The sequence below is a fragment of the Vigna unguiculata genome, chromosome 11, assembly GCF_037176805.1.
Source record: "Vigna unguiculata cultivar grain cowpea cultivar isolate G323 ecotype 2 chromosome 11, ASM3717680v1, whole genome shotgun sequence".
Lineage (NCBI taxonomy): Eukaryota > Viridiplantae > Streptophyta > Magnoliopsida > Fabales > Fabaceae > Vigna > Vigna unguiculata.
Window position 1 is genome coordinate 2,947,305 of NC_140802.1, and position 25,088 is coordinate 2,972,392.

The 25,088-nt window shown below is 34.2% G+C and overlaps 1 protein-coding gene across 1 annotated transcript; it reads left to right on the forward strand.

Annotated features, from left to right (window-relative positions):
- Positions 1-326: 326 nt before the first annotated feature.
- Positions 327-24,453, forward strand: NRPA2 (nuclear RNA polymerase A2). Its single transcript, XM_028055130.2, has 27 exons — positions 327-656; positions 1,111-1,193; positions 1,316-1,435; positions 2,985-3,061; positions 3,492-3,555; positions 3,708-3,778; positions 4,544-4,621; positions 4,740-4,785; positions 4,910-5,090; positions 5,170-5,222; positions 12,400-12,473; positions 12,625-12,742; positions 13,132-13,219; positions 13,423-13,538; positions 15,820-15,947; positions 16,040-16,119; positions 17,563-17,804; positions 17,881-18,045; positions 18,172-18,336; positions 18,412-18,486; positions 18,715-18,818; positions 18,897-18,972; positions 19,625-19,753; positions 19,830-19,970; positions 20,802-21,014; positions 22,518-22,775; positions 23,634-24,453. Exons 1-27 carry the CDS (start codon positions 491-493, stop codon positions 24,051-24,053), a joined length of 3,531 nt encoding a protein of 1,176 aa, XP_027910931.2. The 5' UTR covers positions 327-490; the 3' UTR covers positions 24,054-24,453.
- Positions 24,454-25,088: the final 635 nt, after the last annotated feature.

Genomic DNA, 25,088 nt, shown 5'->3' on the forward strand with positions numbered 1-25,088 from the left:
TAAATAATAGAACTATAAGAAAAAAACTATATTATTTTACACAAATAATATACTAGTATAATAAAATAATTTATAATTATGATAATATGTCGGTGATAATAACATCCCTTTGTTGCTAATGGAAGGTAATAAGGTAATAATAAACCTGTAAGTTTCCTTTTATGATGTATTTAGTCACCTTAACTTATTTTTTACTAACATATAAATTTTAATTATAATATTATGAAAATTAGATAATTTTGATATTTTTATTTTAATTAAACTAGCTCATCCAAACACTATTAAAGTACAACGGCGCGAAAGTGATATTAGGTATATTGTGTATCCTATTTTCCCAAAGGCTACATATTCAAACCTCTTTTTCTCAAGCTTCCGCCGCACCTTCTTCTCCCTCCCTTGAACCACCACTCCGCCGCCATCACAACCTCCTCTACGCAGCCATACTCGGCGCGTCCGGCGAGGCCATAACGCAACTTGGATAACAGCGAAGATGGTGGTTAAACCAGGTTCGGTACCGGATTTCGAGGCGCTGAGAGAGCTGTTCAAGCATCATATAGAGTCCTTCGATCACATGGTAGACGCTGGATTGGACACCACTATCCGCCACATCAAAGCCGTCGAGGTTTTCGACGATTTAACTGCCACAAAGCTTAGAAATATCCTTTTTCTTTGTTGATGAAAAACGCTATCGATTTTCTCCATAACATTCGTGTTTATGCGTGTTTAGCTTTTACTACTATATAAAGTTGGAATGGTAGTTATTGCAAAGTTGTTAAACTTTCTTAAGTCCTGTTTGAACATATTTATCTACACGAAAGGGAAAAAGATAATGAGGTAAAACGAATTAAGCTTGTCTATAAGATAAAATAAAGTTACTTACTTCAGTTTCTGGAGGAGTTGTATGTGAGAGCTTCGATGGAGATTGATTGCATTATATAGTTTTACCTTATGAGAGTATTAGCTCGATTCCTCTTCTTGAAAAATGGAATTTCCCACTTTTCTGGAAAATGATTATAGAGTAGTTTAGTCGGGTTGAGGGACTTGCATTTACTTGGATCCACATAGAGATGATGATGTGATTGGTGTTTGTTCTCTTAACTTGGTTGTTACTTTCGTTGGAGAATCCAGTTATGTATCCACCGCAGAAGGAGCGAATTTCGAGGACGATGAAGGAAGCTTTACTTCCGTTTGAAGCAAGTTTCAATCTCTAAGATTTCGTACTTTACATTATTCAGAATTTTATTATTGTTGTTGTTATTTTTAATTTAGTGATTGATTTAGTTTGTGATGTTTTTTTTTTTTTTTTTGTGAGCAGTGTAGACAGGCAAAGATTTCTTATACAGGAAAGCTAACTATAGATGTTTGCTTTCAATACAATGATGGACCTGTTATTAGAGAAACTTTAAATTTTGGACAGTTTCCCATAATGTTGCAGGTTTGTTTACTTCCCATAAAGTATTAAATGATAAGTTTTTACTTTATACATTATGAAATGAAATAAATATAGATGTGTGGAAGTATCCGTTTTCGTAGGTTTTGTTGTTTGTCTGTATATAAAGAGGAGAGTGAAATGTATTTATTTTTTATTTCTGCTTCTATGATGGTTGGAGAGCAGAAATAGTTCTGGGTGGATGCAAGTGGCAGGAAAGATTTACTTGTAATGATTCACAATGTACTTTTCAAATGTGCACTTTGAGTTTGCCATTTTAATTTGTGAAGCTGTTTATTGTGGCATGTGTATGAATAATTTTTATTCTGTTATAGAAAGAAAGAGCATTAAGGACCTATTTACCTGTGATTTTTTTATAAAGTTGTTACAAAAAAATAATTTTGTGTAGAACTTTTTTCTATGCGTGCTTGTTTGTTTGTAGGCAAGTGTTTCTCTTAATTTTCAGTTTTAGTTCAAGCTTATTAATTTCACTATATTTTATTCTTTGTGTGCTAGGTTGTTTGTTGTTGTAGGTAAGTTTTTGGCTTAATGTTTAGTTTTAGAGAAAGCTAATTAATTTCTGTGCATTGACAATGCAAAGCAACGAGGTCAAGCTAATATTTGTTGTGGCTGTGCACGTTTTAGTTTTTCAGTAATGCACACTTTTATTAAAGGCTATACTTTAACGTAGATTTAGTAGCTACATTTATTTGTGATTCACAGAAATGAAATCCCAGCAAATAAAAAAAAAACATCTATTGTACAGTATCCACTTACGGCAAAATGAAAAAAAAAGAGTTGAATATTGATGCTATAGCCTGTTCTGATTCCTGTACATGTCTACCAAGAAAAGCTCCATGATAGAACCCATATTCTCTGTGCCAAATAAAGATTCAAATGTTCTGTATCCTTGGAAGCTATTCTTTTTGTCCCAAATTGAAGGAGCAGCATGAATTTTCCACTGCCGCAACAACTTAAAACTTGCCATCTGTTTCTGTATCCTCCAGCATTTTAAGCTATTTTTAGTCCTTGGTATAAACACTTTGTAATATTATCATTTTACCCACTTGAGATTAAAAAAGAGAGAAAAATATATTTTTGGAGGGCTTGAAAGGCCCATCTTATGATCTTTTATTTATAATGATAGAAATCTGATACAATAAGAAGATGAAAGATTAAAAGACTACACTAGAATCCTAGGTATACAACTAGGTTTAACTCATAGATACAGCAGGAAGCAGTTCTCAATACAACTACTTTCTACTCAGATTTTAATACTTATTCTAACATACCCTTTGGAAAACGTGATAAATTGAATTTTACATTATTAATTCATATGCTTTTATAAGCTAACAAGTTGTTTCTTGTTTATAAACCCGCTCTATTTCTACATAAATTTTTGTTTTGCATATTTTCTCGTGCATTTTTATGTATGGGTTAGTTGTTTTAAGTACTACTGTGCTTCAAACCTTATTAGTTGTGCTACAAAATTAGTTTTTAATTATCTAACTCCACAGTTGTGTTGAATGTTTTTCTTTTGCCTGTACTGCTGCAGTCAAAGTTATGCAACTTAAGAGGTGCTGACCCCAAAAAACTTGTGTCCTACAAGGAAGAAGCATCGGAAATGGGTGGGTAAGTGGTTAAACCCTGTCTGTGAAACTTAATACATAATATTATGATAAAGATGAACTTCTTAGTTGTATAAACTCTTTTACGTGCAATGTTTCCTTTTGAAATATAAATTATGTGCCTGCATTTAGGAGAGTTGGTCCTTCATGTAGTATTATAATAGAAGAGCTCCTATGACTCAAGTTCATTTTATTATAATATTACATTGATGGTCTGGTCTGGTCTCTTTCCTCTTTTTACCTTAGGCTTTGTAAGCTTCTGACTTATGAGAGCTAAAGCTAATTAAATTTGAATAGTTGTGCAAGCTCATATTTGTTCTTCACAACATAAACTTTAACTTAAAACTTAAAAAATGCTGTTCCATTCCATTCCTTAGTTTGTTTCAAGATTGTTTGCTGATAATTGGTTTATCAAACACCATTTCTTTTTCCAGCTACTTCGTCTTGAATGGCCTTGAGAGGGTTATCCGACTGTTAATTATGCCAAAACGGAATTATGTAAGCAATTTTTTGTGTTATGTTCTTCGCTTGCATTGAGTAAGCCTGTAAAGTTGTATGCTTACCTAGTTTCTGCATAAAGCTAATCGTGGATTTCTCATTCCCTTGTCATAGCTTTATTAATTCCTTTTCTTGTTCCTTAAATGTTGTAGCCAACGAGTATGGTGCGAAATTCATTTAGTGAAAGGCGAGAAGGATACACTGATAAAGCAGTTGTAATAAGGTTTGTAACTGAAAAAACTTGCATGTCACTCTAATATTTTTTTTCTTGCATGTGCATCAAGAGAAGAGTGTTGTGTGGGCTTTATAAAGAGTAATTTTGTACAACTTTTGTGGTAAATAGTTTTCTATGGGTTTTATAAACAATTAATATCTATCCCAACCCAAAGCAGCCTTAGCATCACTGAAAAATGTAGCAATATATATGCATTAACTAAATTTGTTACTTAGAAGTCAAAAGATGATAATCTTTAATTAATTCTATCATATTTTATTTGCTCCCTTTTCCTTGTTCTCTATCTTCTCTTCCAATGAGTTACTTTTTTATAAAAAGTGGGCAAATTCAATTTAGGACAAGATGGTTGACATATTTGTAATTTCTTATGATTACGCTAAGAGTGGTTAGTCTCTTTCAAAGATAGTGTATAACTGATTGACCAATGTTAGTTTTGGTTAACTAGTCCTAAATGGCAGTATGTCCAGCCATATATTCTAATGGTGTTTTCATCGGAAAAAATTTCCTTCTACAATTATATTATATTAATATCTAATGCTTTTTATTTGGTATGCATGGAATTAGATGTCCAATGCATTCATTACTGTTTAAATTTTCTTCATTCATGGAACACTATCTTTTCTTTCCATCTTTTTCAGCAATTAGGCCATTTTGTTTTTGCCAAAAGTGAAATATGTTGATTTCTTCAGTGTTTAACCCATTGTTTAATACTTTAGCATGATTTCTTTTTAAGTTTTATGTTTTAATGGTTAGGTGTGTAAGAGCTGATCAGTCCTCATTATCAATACGATTGTATTACCTTCGTAATGGGAGTGCAAGACTTGGTTTCTGGTAAACAGCCTTTTTGTTGATTAGAACACCTAGTCCAAACTATAATTTGTATTCCTAGAAGAATTACCATGATTTGAGATGTAAGTAGACATATGTATTCGTGATAATCATTTTTCAGGTTAAGAGGAAGAGAATACTTACTTCCTGTTGGCATTGTTTTGAAGGTAACGATTGCTGACTCTATTAATTTACAATAATATTCTGTCTTACTCTCTAGCTTCCTGAATTCATCTTATTTCTCCATTATTTGGAGGATTTATTTATGGTGTTAGTGGTCTTCTTTAACAGGCCCTCATTAAGACATCTGATCGTGAAATTTATGTAAAATTGACAAGTTGCTATAGTGAAAAGTATGCAAAGGGAAAGGGTGTTGTTGGGACCCAGCTTGTTGGTGAAAGGGCAAAAATAATCTTAGATGAACTTCGAGATTTGTCTCTATTCACCCAAGATCAATGTCTAGAGTATATTGGTAGTTATTGTGGCACTCTTCAAGGTCCCTTTGCCAAACAATTTGTATATTTTTGTACTAACTATTCGTTTTATATCAGGAGAGCACTTCCAACCTATTATGCCTGAACTTAAGCAAGCCAGTTATTCTATTGTAAGTCTTTGATTTCATTATTCTATATTAATAATGGTAGATTATACTTCCCTCTTGAAGAATGTTTAAATTTAACTGCCCTTTATTTTGAAATACTAAATTCCCTTCCTTGTACAGATTAATGTTTGCTATACTTTAGTCTAATTTGACATGAAAAGTCTTTATGTTTTCATTATATATTAATGTTGAATTATACTTCCCTCATGAAAAATGTTCAAATTTAATCGACTTCTCTACATTGAAATATTACACTTCCATCATTGGAGAGATTAATATGTACTGCACTTTAGTCTAATTTGACATGAACAAGCCTGACATAAACCTGATATCCATTTAAAAAGAAATGAGGATTCCTCCCTGAAATACAGTTCCTATGTATGAAACTTCTAAGGGTTGAATCTTCCAATGCCCAAAAGTCCCAAATTATTTTTGTTAGAGAAAGGAGAGAAACAAAATGAACTATTAATTATTCTAACACACATTAAAATAAGGTCACAAGATTATTTATTGGTAACCGCTTACAAGAAAAGCTATTGTTAGTAATAGCTGACAGCTGTAAAAGCTGGGAGCTGTAACAGTAAAGGTTAACAGTTGTTTCCTTTAACAATTATCACCCCCCATCAAACTCAAGGAGAAGATTTTTCATAACAAAAACTTTACACATTGAGTTTGTCTCTAAGAAAAGCATAACGAGTTGAAGATAGAGGATTGGTTAGCACACCTGCCCATTAATCGAGAGCAGGTATATGATAAATGAAGAGCTTTGATGCCTTAATCTTTCCCGCACAAGGAAAATGTGTTTAGTGTGATTATGAAGCACGGGATTGTGAGCAATATACACAACAATTTAATGAAACTTGCAGTCCAGTCAGCAAAGAAGAAATCCATGTTAATTTAGTTGAAGTTTTTTTCAGACTTCTATACTTACCTTAGTGCTAGAACGAGCACCAATTCACTGCTTGTGGGACCGTCAAGATTTTAAATTGGGATCAAGAAAGATGGCTGCATCTAAAACATATAAGGTAGGGTAGGGAGATAGATCAACTCCAAACGTGGAAACATGCAATTATAAACCCATAGGGAAAGAAATGGAATGAGCTTTTGTAAGGCAGGTCTCAAAAATATTTGCTGAGTCAGAAGAAAATACTTCATAGAAGATTTTAATTTCAAGGCTGTTAGATATTGTTTGATATTATTAAGATATTGTTAGATATTGATAACCACAATATCAAACAATATCTTCTATATAATCTTTTTATTTTCAGTTACTCTTTTTACTTGTACCTCTCTCTATTATAAATAGATTACCCTATGTGTGGTTTATACACAAGGGAGATTAATCTCAATCCCTATTTTCTTTATTCTCAACATGGTATCAGAGCTTAAGGTATCTTTTCTTTTCGTCGCCATTGCCTCTGCCTCTGTCGTCGCCGGACCTTCGCCGGACCTTCGCCAGACCTCCGCCGGACCTTCGCCGGACCTTGCCGGACCTTCGCCGGACCATCGCCGCCGGACCTCTGTTGCTGGAGTGCCAATTCTGACCGGCAGCCTTGAAGCCGTGCCTCCTCCATGGCGTCTTCCGCTGCCTCTTCCCATTCTGAAAACTCTTCTAGTGTGTCTGATCCGTCCATCTACACTAACTATGTTAATGTACACTTATCCATTGACAAGTTAATTGGCCATAATTATGCCACATGGTCATCAGACGTCCGCTTATGGCTTAAGAGTCAGAGGTATCTTGATCATCTTGCCCCGAAAGCATCTACTCTCACTCCTGCTGAGAACGACCGTTGGGAAACCATTGATGCTCAATTATGTGTGGTTCTTAAGGGTACTCTTGATCCTTCGTTAAAGCAACTTTTTCGTTCCTACGAAACGTGTGCTCAAATCTGGGAGCATGCCAAGTTATTATTCACCAATGATACTCAACGTCTCTATGGTGTCTGTTCTAAATTTGCAACGCTTATTTCCTCTAAACATCAAGACTTTATGACTGATTATATGGGCAAAATTCATGCTCTATTTCATGAATTCAATGAATTATTGCCTCCTTCCCCTGACCCTGCCACGGAGATCGAACAACGCTCAAAGTTCTTCATGCTCGGAGCATTACATAGGCTTGCTGATAAATATTCACATATTCGTGATCAAATTTTGGGATCCCCGGTTGTCCCCACCTTAACTTCAACATGCTCTACTCTTTTGCGTGTACCAGAACAACCTAACACTGATACACCTGTTTCTGTTGATGATTCTACTGCATTGGTATCTCATCGTGATGACCGGACTCGCCCTCGCAAACAGGGAAAAAGGCGTCCTAAGTGTGACCATTGTGGCAAGCTCGGTCACAAGATTGACAAGTGTTATGCATTACATGAGTGTGAACATTGTGGCAAGCCAGGTCACAAGATTGACAGGTGTTATGCATTGCATGGACGTCCTCCTCGCTCTGCTGCAGCTGTTCAGACCAACCTTTCCCCACCTTCCTCTACTGGGGATCCTCCTTCTGTTTCACCTGATACACCTGCTATGTTCAACAAATTTCTCAAATGGTATAAGGATCATGACTCTTCTAGTTCCACTGCATCTATCGCTCACACATGTACATCTTTTGTTGGTCTGACTCGATCTTATGAGTCTTCTAGTTCCACTGCATCTATCGCTCACACAGGTACATCTTTTGTTGGTCTGACTCGATCTTCTTCTCCTAATCCTTGGGTGTTTGATTCAGGAGCTACTGATCATATTAATGGTAACAAATCTTTGTTCTCTTCTTTATCCTCTCCTAATCATTTACCTTCTGTTACACTGGCTGATGGTTCTAGAGTCTCATCTCATGGTGTTGGCACTGTTGAAATTTTCCCTTCTTTAACCATTGATAATGTTCTTTATGTCCCTGGGTCTCCTTTTAACCTGTTGTCCATCAGTCGTCTAACTCGTTCTCTTGATTGTGTTGTTTCTTTTACCCACAATTCTGTGTGTTTACAGGACCGGAGTTCGAAACAGGTGATTGGCACAGGATGTGAGTCTCATGGTCTTTATCATCTCCGTCCTTCTACACAAGTTGGTGTAGTTATGGAATCTCCCTCTCTTCTTCATGCTCAGTTAGGTCATCCAAGCCTTGCTAAGTTACAGTAGCTTGTCCCTGCCTTGTTCAAATTATCTCATTTTGTGTGTGAGTCATGCCAATTGGGCAAACATAGTCGTACTTCCTTTCCTCTTAGTGTCACACGTGGTGCTTCATCCCCTTTTGCCTTGGTTCACTCTGACATTTGGGGTCCTAGCCGCGTTAAGTCTATTTTAGGTTTTCAATATTTTGTTACTTTCATTGATGATTATTCTAGATGTACTTGGTTATTTTTAATGAAACATCGTTCGGAATTATTTCATATCTTTCAATCTTTTTTCATGAAATTAAAACGCAGTTCGGTGTTTCTATTAGAGTTTTGCGCAGTGATAATGGCCGTGAATATCTTTCTCATTCTTTTAAACAATTTATGGCTTCTCACGGTATTCTGCATCAAACTTCTTGTGCTTATACCCCTCAACAAAATGGTGTAGCTGAACGTAAAAATAGACATCTTATTGAAACCACTCGCACTCTTTTAATTCATGGAGCGGTTCCTGAACATTTTTGGGGTGATGCTATTCTTACTGTATGTTATCTTATTAATCGCATGCCTTCTTCGGTTTTAAAGAATAACATCCCTCATTCCATTTTATTTCCTCATGACCCTCTTCATCCCTTACCTCTAAGAGTTTTCGGGTCTACATGTTTTGTTCATCATTTCAGTCCTGGTCTTGACAAGCTTTCTCCTAGATCACATAAGTGTGTTTTCTTAGGGTTGACAAGATGACAATAAGGATACAAATGTTTTTCTCCTTTTCTTAATCGTTATTTTGTGTCTGCAGATGTCACCTTTGATGAGTTCTCCTTTTATTTTAAGAGTCAAACTTCACCTCTACCTCCATCTAGTCCTGACACCTCTTCTAATACCTTTAATGTTCCTCTTGTTTGTGACCCTCTTATTGTGTCTTCGTCACCATCGGTTCCTGCTCCATAGTCCGTTTCTCCACCACCTCTTCAGGTTTATAGTCGCCGAAACCGATCACAACTACCACCATGTGACTCCACTCAAGTGCCAACTGCTCTGTGTCCTCCGGCTCTGACACCTGAGTCTAACCTTCCCATTGCCCTCCGAAAAGGTATGCGTTCTACCCGTAATCCCTCTCCCCATTATATTGCTTTGAGTTATCATCGCTTGTCATTACCTTTTTATACATGTCTTTCCTCTCTTTCTTCTGTGACCATTCCAAAAACTGTCCGTGAAGCTTTAGCCCATCCTGGTTGGTGTTAGGCCATGACAGAAGAACTAAATGCTCTTCATAACAGTGGAACTTGGGATCTGGTCCCGTTACCGTCTGGGAAATCTGTTGTTGGTTGCAGGTGGGTGTTTGCTATCAAAGTTGGACCTGATGGTACTATTGATCGTCTCAAAGCTCATCTTGTGGCCAAAGGTTATACTCAAATTTTTGGTTTGGATTATGGCGATACTTTTTCCCCCGTGGCAAAGATGGCTTCTGTTCGTTTATTTATCGCCATGGTTGCTCTTCAACAATGGCCTCTTTATCAACTGGATGTTAAAAATGCTTTCCTCAATGGTGATTTGCAAGAAGAAATCTATATGGAGCAACCTCCAGGGTTTGTTGCTCAGGGGGAGTCTTCTGGGATGGTATGTCGTCTTCGCAAATCACTATATGGCCTAAAACAATCTCCTAGGACCTGGTTTGGAAAGTTTAGCAATGTTGTTCAACAATTTGGTATGACTCGGTGTGAAACAGATCATTCTGTTTTTTATCAACACTCGAGTGCTGGATGTGTTTACTTGATAGTATATGTTGATGACATCGTTCTTACAGGGAGTAACAACCATGACATCTCTCAGTTGAAACAACATATCTGTCACTATTTTCAGACAAAAGATCTTGGCAAACTCAGATATTTCTTGGGTATTGAGGTGGCACAGTCCAATGATGGTATTGTTATATTTCAAAGAAAGTATGTCATGGATATTTTGGAGGAAACTGGGTTGGTGAGTTCAAAGTCTGTTGATACACCCATGGATCCCAATACTAAACTTCTACCAAATCAGGGGGAGCCTATATCTGATCCTGAGCAGTATAGAAGATTAGTTGGAAAATTAAATTATCTTACCGTTACTTGTCCTGACATTTCTTTTGCAGTCAGTGTGGTAAGCCAATTTCTTAATTCCCCATGTGAAGATCATTGGAATGCAGTCATTCGTATCTTGAAGTATATTAAAAGATCCCCTGGAAAAGGATTATTATATGGTTCTAATAACCATACAAGAGTTGTTTGCTATTCAGATGCTGATTGGGCAGGATCTCTTTCTGATAGAAGATCTACATCTGGGTATTGTGTCTCCATCGGTGGTAACTTGATCTCGTGGAAAAGTAAGAAACAGAGTGTTGTAGCAAGATCCAGTTCAGAAGCAGAATATAGAGCTATGACCTCAGCTGCCTGTGAACTTGTTTGGCTCAAGCAATTGCTTCAAGAGTTACAATTTGAAGATGTTACTCAAATGACACTTGTGTGTGACAATCAAGTTGCTCTTCATATTAGCTCTAATCCTGTCTTTCATGAGAGGACCAAACACATTGAGATTGATTGTCATTTCATTCGAGAAAAGATTTTGTTTGGAGACATCAAGACTGAATTCGTTAACTCAAGTAATCAATTAGCAGATATTTTTACTAGGTCTTTACGGGGGCCTAGAATTGATTATATTTGTAACAAGCTTGGGACATACGATTTGTATGATCCAGCTTGAGGGGGAGTGTTAGATATTGTTTGATATTATTAAGATATTATTAGATATTGATAACCACAATATCAAACAATATCTTCTATTTAATCTTTTTATTTTCAGTTACTCTTTTTACTTCTACCTCTCTCTATTATAAATAGATTACCCTATGTGTGGTTTATACACAAGGGAGATTAATCTCAATCCCTATTTCTTTATTCTCAACAAAGGCCATGAAAATCGTCTTGATAACCAAATTCTTTAGTAGAAAAATCTGCAGGAAGGTTGGTTGTAATTTGTTGAATGAGTAATAGAGATGTCATTGGTTATAATATCATCAAGATATACCAAATAATAACCTGAGATTGTTTTCTGTAAACAAAAAGTGAAGAGTCACATTTACTGCTGTCAAATCCAAATTGACAAAGAATAACAAGTAGTAAATGAAACTTGTAGTCGAGTGAGCAAAGTAGAAATCCATGTTAATTTAGTAGAAATTTTTGCCAGACTTCTATACTCAGCCTTACTGCTCTAGAACGAGCACTAACTGCATGTGGGACCATCAAGATATTAAATTGGGACCACGAAAGATGTCTGCATCTGAAGTAGAACGTTTTCATCAATATTAGATGCCCAATCAGCATCACCAAAGGTTGGACACGTCCGGCGGAAAATATAGTCCATGGAACATATAGTACCTTTCGTTGGGTTTCAGAATAATTGCATAAGTACTCACAACTAAAATAAAAGATAAAAATAAAAGGAACAAAACAGATAATAGACAAAAAATGTAATTTTATTAAAAGAAAGAAATTATATACCTTTCTCTCTGGCTCCAAAGAGAAAACAACAATCTCTCTTTTGGAAATAGGAAAAACAAATACAAGGAGAACTTTAAAGGATAACCAATGACTTTCTTTATCAGAGCCTCTTACGACTAATATTAGTTTCTCCTTGCAAGTGTCAGTTCATTGGTTGTGTGTTGAAGTTGTAAACTTGAGTTTGAGGATTTTGGATGTTGAAATTAAAATTGTTTGAATTCCTAAGCCAACAACAAGGGGTTATTCAAAAAATTGTTCCATCTTATGAAGTTTTCCAAGTTTATAGGTAGGTGTTCAAATTAGTTGTAGGCGAAACTAAGAGTCATACAGACTTAGAGGAAGAAAACTTGCGCCTTTAAGGATTCTAACACATTGTATAAAGGTAGAGAGAGATAATCCAGACGACAAAATTTTCACTTTATTTTTAAGCCCCACCCCATATTCGGCTTGAAAGAAATATTTTATGTTCTTAAAAAAATAAAAATTAAGACATTTTCCATTGATTTTATGAAGTTCTTTGGTTTCTAGGTGGCTGAAGCTGTTTTGAAGGACTGCATATTAGTTCATCTGGATGAGAATTTCGACAAATTCAATCTTCTCATGTTAGCCACTTTCTCTTCTAATTTATGTGATGCTTTTAAATAGTCTGATTATGTTCTTCTTTGTGGACAAGAAATACTTTTTGTAAATGATTTATGTATAGTTTTCTCACATTTTTCGTTTTGTTGGGGTCCTCCTTTTTTCCCGCTTTAGCTTCATGTTGCAGAAACTTTTCTCGCTTATAGACCAGACGTCAGTTCCAGACAATCCGGATTCCTTGCAAAATCACGAGGTTTTACTCCCTGGCCATCTGATTACACTTTATATCAAGGTATAAATGTTTTTCATTTTAATGGCCTAATTACATACACTTAAAGTTTATATTTGGTCCCATTTGGCTTTTGGATATTGACTTTAGTTTCAAACTTAGAATGGAATAGGGTTCAATTTCTGAAACGCCTGTTCATTTGTGCCCTTTTGAATTGGTCAAATTCCATATAAAACCCCAATTACATAAAATCTTTTGAGTCTCTTAAACTTGACCCTACAACTGATGTAGAAGGGGCATTGTATTCTCTTGTTGACACTCTTGTTCCAATATATCTTGGAAGTTCATTATCATTTCGGCTTTTAGTTCTATTACTTTATCCTATGTTCTGGTTCACGTTTCTTTCCATCTCTTAATGTTGATTTCTTGTATTTGCATACTTTTTATCTCAGGAAAAATTGGAAGATTGGCTGCAAAAAGGAAGAAGGCTTATTATGGATGAAATCGATAAAAAGAGCCAGAAATTTGATATCAGCGACAGTATGTATATACTTGTTGGTTATTTCGGCCTGCTGTTTCTTGGATTCCTATATTGTTCTGTCTGCTTCAGTTTTTGGTTAGCGTGCTTAATTGGTGTTGTAGTTTACTGTGTCTGGAACGATCTCGAGACTTTATGTATAGTCTTCAAATTATTTAATTATATATAACTAGTCATTTTATTATTTGCTTCTACGGTATTGCAGTTGCTCAAGTTAAGAAAATTATGGATAAAAATTCGTCAAAGCAAGTCAGTGCTGCTGTTGAAAACATGTTGAAAACTGGAAGATTGGTTACACAAACGGGTCTAGATCTGCAACAGGTTCCAATGTTTAGTTAAATTATAGACTGTTTATAATTTTGCATTTGCAACCTGTCAATTATTGCTTACATATTTTTAATTTCCTATTATTTAATAATAAACTTGATCTCCTTATTATACAAACTAACCCGAATTAATTCAGGCTAGACACACAAAGGAAAATCCAAAGCAATTGAAATTGATTGGTCCAGATCAAAGTATACCTTGAGCATGATCTGAACCAGCCCATCTGATAAGGAAAAAAAAATTCTGCTTTCTTTTTTATTCTTTTGATGATCTTCTCATGCACCTTCTGAATGACACCTGCACTGATCCCCGAATGCCTTTTCTTAGTTTTATCGTGCATATTGTTAATAGTGTCCTATGAAGCATGGGCATTTCAACAAGAATAATAAGTTGAACCCTAGAGCATGTTGATCATATGCACCAAGCTAGGAAAGATAAATTGAATCCTAGGTCCTCTTAGGGATTTAGTTAGAATGTCCTTGGACAATAGGTTCTCTCTAACAAAGTGAATCTCTATATGTTTTGTTTTCTCAAGAAACACGGAGTGGAGACGATATGAAGAGTTGCTTTGTTGTCAAGATACAACTTCATATGCTCATTTTCACAAAATTTCAACTCTTAGAAGGAATTATTTAAGCCACACAAGTTCACATGTAGCTGAGGCCATAGATCGGTATTTAGCCTTTGCACTAGATCGAACAACAACACTCTATTTTTGACTTTTCCAAGTTACAAGGTTCCCTCCAAAGAACGCACAATATTTTGTGTTAGATCTACACCACAATACCCTATGACTTGAGTACTTCCCTTGTTTACAATAATCCCCATCGTAGGTTCCCTTTTACAAATTTGAGAATGTGAATCACAACATTCCAGTGATAAATGTTGGGTTTTGTGTAAATTGACTTACAACTCCCACTTGATAAGAAAAACTAGTTCTTGTTATATCATGATAAGTGACTTTTCCAACCAACTTAGAAATATTAGAAATTACAATGAAATTAGAAATATTAGATTCAAGGGAAGAAGGGACATTATATTGATTAGGAAATAAGTAGAGAGAACAGCCTAAGCCTAGGTATGAACTTAGTATATTAGTGTCTAGCAATAAGGTGCATGCAATTTCAACTAAGTGCCTATTTTTCTTTTATCCTATACCTTTTCTCTAAGGTGTACAAGGACAAGTGGACTAATGTTAAATGCTATTAGAGGAAAAATATTCTTTGGTATGATCACTTTTGATGATTTTAATAAGTTGTCTAAATTGTTTTTGATTTCATTTAAGACATAAAGATAGAGTAGCGGGTACATATATTTTTTGCACCTGTATGTTAACATGGTGGGGACGAGTATCATATTATCTGTACTCGTGGATATCCGTACCTGTTAAATTCTAAAGTGGGCTGGTCGATCCAAGACTAATTAAAGAACTTCTAATGTGTTGAACGTCATCTAATATCTACTTTTGTAATTTTATTTGGACTTGAATGAATTTGAGTTTATTTGGACTTTGTTTGAAATTTATGATAATAACAGTATTGTATTTTATTTGAATTTATGGTTAAAATATGTTATTAAATATTTTTAGATTTTTTTTGTAAATACATGTGGATATTAAAAAAATATGTGGGTATCCACATTATGGATACCCACACGAATATGGGGATGAGTATGGGGTGGATATTTATCTAGCGGGTAGGGTGGGGAAGCTACTACGTGTCCCGCTGACATCTGTCCTGCTGAAATCCTTAGGCATGACCTATACTCCAACCATAGTTGAAAGAAGAAAAAGGAGGTTAACGAATTTGACAAGGGTGCCATGATGGTGCTCCAACATGGGAAGGTGATGCGTGAATGATATGTGTTTGGGTGAGCTGCACAAAGAGGTTGATTGTGGCGGCATGTGAGGAGGAATTAGCCTATCCGATAAATCAGGTTTTGCATCACTCTGAGAGGTGCTTCAAATCTGGTGCTTGTTGGTGGTGGTGGCAGATCATGAAATGTAGTGCAACATTAGCCTTTTTTGTCGGGGTCGATTGCAGAAGCCCTCTATTTCGTGTCAATATATGTTGCGGTCTAGTTCAATGATCTGGGTTAGACTTTTGAACCAGAAGTTTTTTGAAAATGCCTATCGTTAATTTAGCCAAAATATATTTTGAGATCGAGTAAAGTATATCAATGAATAGAAAGACTAATTTCTTAATTGCTTTAAATATCTTGTTTTGTTTGCTTGTTCCCCAACAAGTTATTCATAGCCTATTTTCTTCTTAATCAGAGGGCAGGATATACAGTTCAGGCTGAAAGGCTAAACTTTTTACGTTTTATATCACATTTTCGTTCCGTTCATAGAGGGGCCTCATTTGCTGGACTCCGTACCACAACTGTCCGGAAGCTCTTACCTGAGTCAGTACTTTTTACATAAACATGTTGTGATTTTATTATAACCTACTTGCATATATGTTTTTATGTAACTTTTTATATAAATATATATGTAGATCTTGGGGATTTCTTTGCCCTGTGCACACACCTGATGGAGAGCCTTGTGGATTGTTGAATCATTTGACTCGCACTTGTAGTAAGTTAATTTTCCCATTTTTTTTTCTGATTCAGTTATCTTCCCCTGTTTTCTTTTCTCTTAAATACAAGGTATTTTGCAACTAATTATGAAGTGTACCTCTTAGTGACTTCCCCATATGTGACTGCCTTGATCTACCTCTTACACGGGGTAGATTGTTAGTCATTAATAATTTAATGAGATTGTGAATTGCCATTTTTACAATCTGTAATTGCCTCTTACACGGGTTTCCTAAACTAAACTAGATTCTTCGAGACATGCATGTTAGCTTTCAGTTTATTTTAGGGAAAAATATAAAGCAGCTTTTAATTGTAACTTTCCGATCATTGGCTGATATTAAACCATGCTTTCGTAGGGCTTCATTCATAGTTGCATGATTTCATTTTATTTTAATCTCATGTACACTATTTTTCATGTGATTTCTTTCACAGTTGATCTGAAAAGAAGTGTGAATAACACCTTCCTGATTTTGATCACAGGCTTTTTTGTCCTTATATCATGCACCTATATGATAACGTTAACGTCAAATATATATTGGCTAAATATGTTAATTGTTATTTTTTCTGTACACCTCAGTATCTAATTTTATTTAGAAAAATATTGCAAACCTAGATACTAAGTTTACCGGGTCTGTTATTATTAGTATAATGAAGGCTTAATATGTTTTTAATCTAGATAAATTGACCGTGTTTTTATTTTTGGTCGTTGTAAATTTTATTCTTTGGTTTTAGTCCTCTAAAATTGAAAAATATTGTTTTTATTTGTTATAAAATGTATGAATTGTGGTTGTAATACATGTAAAATATTTTTTTTTTCATTGTTCAGAAATTTGGAATTACTAATTTTAATTCCTAACTTTTTAGATAGATAAATAACATTTTATATTTCTAAAGTACTTTACTTGATGGCATTATATCACAATTCCACTACCACTTGGAATAGTCACTTGACTTTTCATTAAACACAAACATTTGATGAGTGTAACATAATATTTAAGGATAAAAAACAATGATTTTAAATTTTAGAGAGATAAAGGGAATTTTATGGGGGTTATAAAATTATTTAAGCGTATATTGAATTACAATTCAAAGACTTCTACATTAAAATTATATGTATGCAAAATCAGTTTTTATTGCATGTTTTCAAATGACTTTTGTGTATCAATCAGTTTTTTAACATTCTGTTTCCAAACAAAACTCATGATATTAAAAACTCTCATTTACTTATAATGAATTCTTTTAAATCATATCAATTCAAATCAATACTATAAATACATTTCCAACATGCACTTAGTATGAACTGAGGGTGTACGAATTTGTTTTTGAGGATGCTGAATTCTTTAACATGGATTGAAAGAATTTTTAATTGCATTTGTATTTCATTGTTCATTAATCCACAATCCAATCATTGTAGTTAATTATTTTTTCCGCTTCTGTATTTCAGGGATAACATCATTCTTTGATTCTCAAGGAAAAATTAAAGATTATTTTAAAATAAAAAAGTCCATTGAAGATATTTTAAAGGAGGTTGGGATGACACCATCCGTGCCAAACACACCTCTTCCTGGTCCACCTGAAGCTCTTACTGTTCTCTTAGATGGTTGTGTCATTGGTTGTATAGCATCCAGTGAAGTGGAGAAAGTTGTGGCTTACATACGAGAATTAAAAGTCTCTTCTGCTTCAGTGGTTCGTTTTTGGTCAAAATCTCCGTGCTTCCTTATTTAAATATTAATTGGTGTTGACTTAAAACTATGTGGCACAGATTCCTGATGACATGGAAGTGGGATATGTTCCTTTGAGCATGGGTGGAGCCTATCCTGGTCTATACCTTTCCACGTCCCCTTCAAGATTTGTTCGACCAGTAAAAAATATATCAATTCCTTCCAATGGAAATGAAAACATTGAGCTCATTGGGCCATTTGAGCAGGTCATTATAATTTTTTCTTATGTGTTGTATGATTGTTTGGAGCTATTCTAAAAAAAATCATCACTGAACAATGCTTTCAACTTAGGATTTGCCAAATTTTAACTGTTTTGTGTGTTTTTTTAACAGGTTTTTATGGAAATTAGATGTCTTGATGGAGGAGATGGTGGAAGAAAAAGTTCATTTCCTGCGACTCATGAAGAAATCCACCCAACAGAAATGCTTAGTGTAGTTGCAAATCTCACCCCGTGGTCAGATCATAATCAGAGTCCACGAAATATGTACCAATGCCAGGTTCTATAATCTTTTGTCTTGGTATCCAAATCTATCTGAGATACAAAATTTTTTACTCTGGGTTATGATATGTAGATGGCAAAGCAAACAATGGCATTCTCTTCACAAACTATTCAACATCGTGCAGATCAGAAGTTGTATCATCTTCAGGTTTGTTCAAATCAGCATGTTGAAAATTGCAGATACACTAAGTTGGAAATAAATTGTAGTATGTGGTATATAATTATTTCACTTGCATATGTGTGATATATGATTTTTTTTTTTTGTCTAATCATAACAATCGGTCACTAAATTATATCCACTTCATGTGATATATTGTTATTATTTATACTTATTCTCCCTAGATTGTTATAACTTAAACATTTTGGGTATTTTCAGACTCCTCAGACTCCCATTGTACGCACAAGTACATATAGTAAGTACAACATTGATGAATTTCCGACAGGCACAAATGCTATTGTGGCAGTTCTGGCTTATACAGGGTAAGTGCTTTAATGCAAAGCAACTGTAGTTTAATCTTCCTGCACTATTAACAAATATTTTCTGTTAACTAATTACAGATATGATATGGAGGATGCCATGATTCTAAATAAGTCTTCAGTGGAACGTGGAATGTTTCATGGACAAATATATCAGGTTAGATACTGCCGCATCCAACTTGACATAATGCATCATAATTAATTTTCTATGTTACTTCATATTGAGGTACTATGACTTCATTTCATGTTAAAGTTTTAGCAGTTTTCTCTCAGATTCCATTGTTGCTTTAAGTTTTCTATTTGCAAGACTATTCCCTTTCCAACATGTTTCATTCACACTCGATGCAGCCATGTACTGAAATGAAACCTAGCCTTTGTACTCTAGGAAGTTGGAATTTTCTATGAAGCAATGTTTTCTATGAAGCAATGTCTCTTAGTCGTATATCTTTCCTTGTTTTTCCATAACATTTATTATTAGCCTGAGGCATTTATTTGTTAGACAGAGAGTGCAAAAAAACACAATGCACTCTATGTAGAACTAGGCATATATTAACGTAGTGATGAATATACAGATCCTAGTTTCCTTGTTTGATATATAGATATACGTTCAACCTTAATCTCATGTGCAATGAACCTGGACAGCAAAGTGAAATAGATTATTTACATATTCAGCAATGTTTTTATCTTTGACATCCTTTTTACCCTTTTCTGATGTTCTCATTGTCTGCTTATATTCATTTCCTTTGTTTTTAATTTGTGTTGCTGCAAATTCTGATACCAAATTTTCTTTCTGTGACTGTTTTTGGAAGACGGAAACTATTGACTTAACTGAACAAAGCAGAAAGTCAGACCAATCTTCGAGAATGTTCAGAAAAAGTAATGTAGAGAAATCAGCTCATCCCTCTATTGATTCAGATGGACTTCCACATGTTGGTCAGGTATTGTGCCTCTGCCCCTCTATTTCTTTTCTCTTGACTTCAATTTGTCATGTAAAACTTATTGTGTGACTTTCAGATGATACGACCAGATGAACCATATTGTAGCATTTATAATGAAGTTACAAGTTCCACACACACATTTAAAAGAAAGGGTTCTGAAGCTGTTTATGTTGATTATGTTGCTGTGGATGTCAAAAACTCGAAGCAGCTTCAGAAGGTGAATCAAGAAAGCTCATTATAATTTTCTCTTTATTTGGTGAACTAGTGTTTCTGTTTAAAAAGAACAATATATTTTGTCCCTTTCACGTTTTTGTTTAGTTCTTTTACATTTTGGACGTGCAAGGAACTGAGAGTTGTATTGTGCTGATTGCCCCTATTTTTGTTTGCTGCCACCCTATTGTTATATAAGTGAAGGATGCTTTTGTGGTTTCTTCTTGTCTGTTTTTATTTCCTTTCTTCAATAAAATTTTATCCTTTTATAATTCATAAGACAACAATTGTATTCCCAAATTTGATTTGTTTATGAGACGACAGAATATTTGATTTGCCGTTTAAGTTTATAATTTCTATTCATCCCTGATAAAATTTTTGATATTTTCTGTTACACTGTATAATTCTGCATTTGTAATCTGATTATTGTTACAAGAGATATGTTACTGGCAATGGAAACATAAACTCAAGCTAGATTACTATATATATATATATATATATATATATATTTATTTATATATTCAGTGTAGTTTGATTTGATCAGTCAGTTAATCTTAGTGAAAAGAAACTCAAAAGAGAATTTGAGAAGACGAACTAAAAAGTTTTATTATCACATCACACTGAAAACATGAGTACAGAAATGTATTTATAGGCACTGCTTACTGACACACATGTGATAACTTACATGTGATAACTATGTAAACTATACAGACTAACTTGTTTATACGAACAATTAATGTATTTTTTTACTGATCTTGTAGTTCTTTGTTGGATTCTTAACTTTCATCTGCTGATTTATATAGTTTGTTTTGTGTTTGTAATTAATTATTTGGACCAGGTTAACATACGCTTTCGACATCCTCGGAACCCTGTTATTGGGGATAAATTTAGCAGTAGACATGGACAGAAAGGTGTTTGCTCTCAGTTGTGGCCAGACGTTGATATGCCATTTTCTGGAAATACTGGCATGCGCCCTGATCTCATCATCAATCCCCATGCATTTCCTTCCAGGATGACAATTGCTATGCTTTTGGAATCAGTTGCTGCTAAGGTACTACAATAGAGTAATGTGTGAAAAATATCATATTGCAAAAGCCTTATGAGTGAAGATTATCATATAAATTCTGAGGATTTTCCATTTGTAGTTAATGTCGTAGTAGTCAATAGTGCGCTAGCGTAGTGGAGTAGCTTTCACTAGTGGCCATTGCTAGCCCGTAAAAATAGTGGCATTCATTAACTAATTTTTACCCCTGGAATACAGTAGTTACTTCTGTTCTGACCTCTGTTACTTCACAGTTTATATAAGACTCTTTTTTCATCTGCTTTTGTTCTTTCTTCTTCCTTTAGACTTCCCTATTCACATTCTCCTAATTGTTATCTAATTTCTTGTGCTTCTTTTTTATTAGTTTCAATATCATCTTTCTTTTTTGATTTCGTTACTATGAACTTGTATTATTTATTATAAATTTCTATAGTTTAGGGCGTTTTTCTTTTTGAGTATTTATACGTGTAGTGGATTTGTTCCTGTGTAATATGATTTGTACATAAATAAAACATTATGATACTTGAATTTCTATTTTTTCTATTTGCTTTAGTTGAATATCTTCTTTTATTCGATTTTTTGAATTGTTTATTTTACAATAGTCGATGATAGTCACAATAGAAATTTCAACGAACTTAGTCAATGAGCTATAATGAGTTATAAAGATCTATCTATAGATAAAAAATACACAAATAAGAAATATCATTTTATGTAATTTTATGTACAGTAGTGGGGAATTATGGGACAAAAAATAAATCCGCTTGGTTTTCTGGAGGAGAATTCGTTGGTTTTTATGTCAAATTTACAATTTGTAGACAAAACAACTTTTGTTTTTCTAATTATACCCTTATTTCTATTTTTATTATGTATTGGAAATTGTTTGGAGAGGAAATTGTTTGGAGAATGAAAAATGTAAGGGGTATAAACATTGCATTGAAAATAGTAGAATTAAATGTTTTTCTTGGTTTGGGTGAAAGAACCTTGAACAATTATTATATAGGAATAAAGGTACTTTTTAGTTTGTATTATAAAATTTTAAAAAAAGTAGTCACTCTTCTATTTGGCTAGAGCAATTTCCTTGTTGGCTGGTTCCCACTGTCCAAAATTCATCACTACGGTTGGTTGAAGACAAAGATATCTGGTTCCCTTAATTGTTTTTCCGAGGATCATTGTTTAGATTTGTCTTCACTTGTTACCAATTATGTTGTTAACTTGAAGCATCATACTTGTACATACAAAAATGGTAGCTTGCATTTGTATTGTAGTGTTTTAAATTATTTATTAAAATTTTTTACCAATACAAGTGGGATTGTACTATGTTTAGATAAATTACAGTATTTATTATACATACAATGACTAATAACGACTTAGAAAACTTGATATGTTTATTCTAATTAATATTTGTATTTTTATGTTGATATTATATCAGTTTCTCAGGTTCTGTATCTTAATTGTGCTGTATCAGTCTCACTTCTGAAAGCATGCATGATTAATGATAATTTGTTCTTGCAGGGAGGTTCCTTACGTGGAGAATTTGTAGATGCAACTCCATTTCGAAGTTCAGTGAAGAAAGACGATGATGAGGGGTCTGATTCAAAATCTGGTTCCCTTGTGGATGATCTTGGTCTTATACTAAAAGAAAAGGGATTTAATTATCACGGTCTGGAGGTTCTATACAGTGGTGTTTATGGAACAGAGCTAACATGTGAAATATTTATTGGGCCTGTTTATTATCAGCGGCTGCGACACATGGTTTCAGACAAATTTCAGGTGAACAAATTCACTGCTCTTACTTCCTATAAAATCATTAGCAAAAGGATACTTCTCCATATTTTCTGTGATAACACATCAAAATATGTCAGGCTTTCTCTTAGAGAGTGGCTTTGATAAACTGCATCTGTATATCAAATTTAAGCTCAAAAGATTTATATGCTGGCGGGTAGGGATGGGTTGGGTAGGCACTATCTGAACTGCAACAGAAAATTTGACCCGTAATCCATTCTGTTACTTGTGTTACTTGGCAGATACTTGTTTAAAAAGCATAATATATTTTAAAATCCGGGGATATTTATAGATATTTAAAAAAATTTTATAGATTTTTAAAATGAAATTTTAAATAAAATTACAAAAAATATAATATAATTTAAATTAAGTATAAATTAAATTTTAATTTTAATTAAATTTAGCCTAATAAAATAAAATAAAATATTATTTTATTTTCTTAAGAACAATGATTACCTGCTGTACGAATATTTGTACCTGTTCATAAATAGGTATTAAATTATTCATTATCTGCGGTATTTGTTTGAAGTATCACTTATTACTAGGAGCGGATTTTATCATGGATATTTAAAGGGTATTTTTGTCATCCTGAATGACAGGACCGGAACAGTAGAACATATCTTCGTTCTTTTGAATTGCTTTCTGCTCACAAGAATTTCAGAGACATTTTGAATAAATAACAGTTTCAATCTTAATCTTGTTGACAAGTATATTGATTGCTCGGTACTTTTGTTCATATTCCCCCACTCGGCCGAGTTTCAACGAAGGATTAAGTTCCTAATGCCCTATAAACTAAACAATAACAACAAAGGTTGTTTGATACCATATGTTCTTTCCATATTATAGGTTCGATCTACTGGCACAATTGATCAGGTTACCCGGCAGCCAATAAAAGGACGGAAGCGTGGTGGAGGAATTCGATTCGGCGAAATGGAACGTGACTCTCTGCTTGCACACGGAGCTGCATATCTTCTGCATGATAGGTTGCACACATGTTCTGATTATCACATTGCTGATGTATGTTCTCTATGTGGAAGCATGCTGACAACAACATTCATCGAGCCACAGAAGAGGCCGGTGCGCCAGATCGGTGGGCTACCCCCCGGAAGAACCGCGAAGAAGGTTACCTGTCATGCTTGCCAAACGAGTAGAGGCATGGAGACTGTTGCCATGCCTTATGTGTTCAGATATTTGGCTGCAGAGTTAGCAGCAATGAACATTAAAATGACTCTCAAGCTCACTGATGGAGCTGAAGTTGGAGCCTAATATGTTTACATTATAGTATAGTCTCAGCAGCTCTTAAACTGATTGAATGTGGTGAAGCTTGTGATTGCAGCATGAATCTTCAATGGAGCTCAGATGCTTGCTCACATCATGGGAGAGTTAAAAATTTTGCTGACCCTTTTAACAGAAATTTTGCTCACATCATGGAGAGTTAAAAATTTTGGAGCACAAGGTTTGAAGTGTTATTCATTTTGTCAATTGTTATGTGGAAAGTGTTCAACGGATTCAGAAGGTGGGAGGACTTACGTGGATTTTATAGTTATTGTAAATTCTATCGTAGCCTTGAGTTGTGGTCTTGATTATTGGTACTTGAAGATAGATACATTTTTCTATTATTATTTTGCATATTACCAGTAAGTTTATACAATTTTTAGTTTAATGATATAGTTTATAGATGGATATTTAGAAGCTTGACAATGGATGCAATGAATGCTGAGATATAGGTATGAAAAAACAAAGACATGGAAGAAGAGAAAAAAAAAATCATTTACGGAGGAGGTGGAACAAGGTAGAATTTGGGATAGCAAAAGAAAAAATATATATATATGAAGTGAATATGGCTTTGAATAAGTGCATGGGAATTGTAACATTCATTCTAACATGAAGAATGATACAATTAACATTTATAGTAATATGGACCTTATATTCTCGAATGCTCGTGGAAGTTTAATTTTCGTGTGTTTGATGTGTAGAATTATTCCTTTGAATGATGGGCAAAAGACAATTTATGGAACCAAATGTAGGTGACTTTTCCATTTCTATTCTTCATCAAATGATTATATTTCCCATTTATTTGTTGAAAAACAATGTTCCAAGACATGTCCTCCAAAATATGTAAATATAGTGTTAGATTGTTTTAGAAAGATTAAATGTTGGTTTAGTACTATAAATATTATTTTAATATCATGAAAAAAATTTCCGAGCGTAAAATACACTACAGTGCTAAAACAATCACATCAAAAGCTGATATATCAAGAAATAAAAGAAAAGATTTTAACGTGTTCTTCAATACATTTC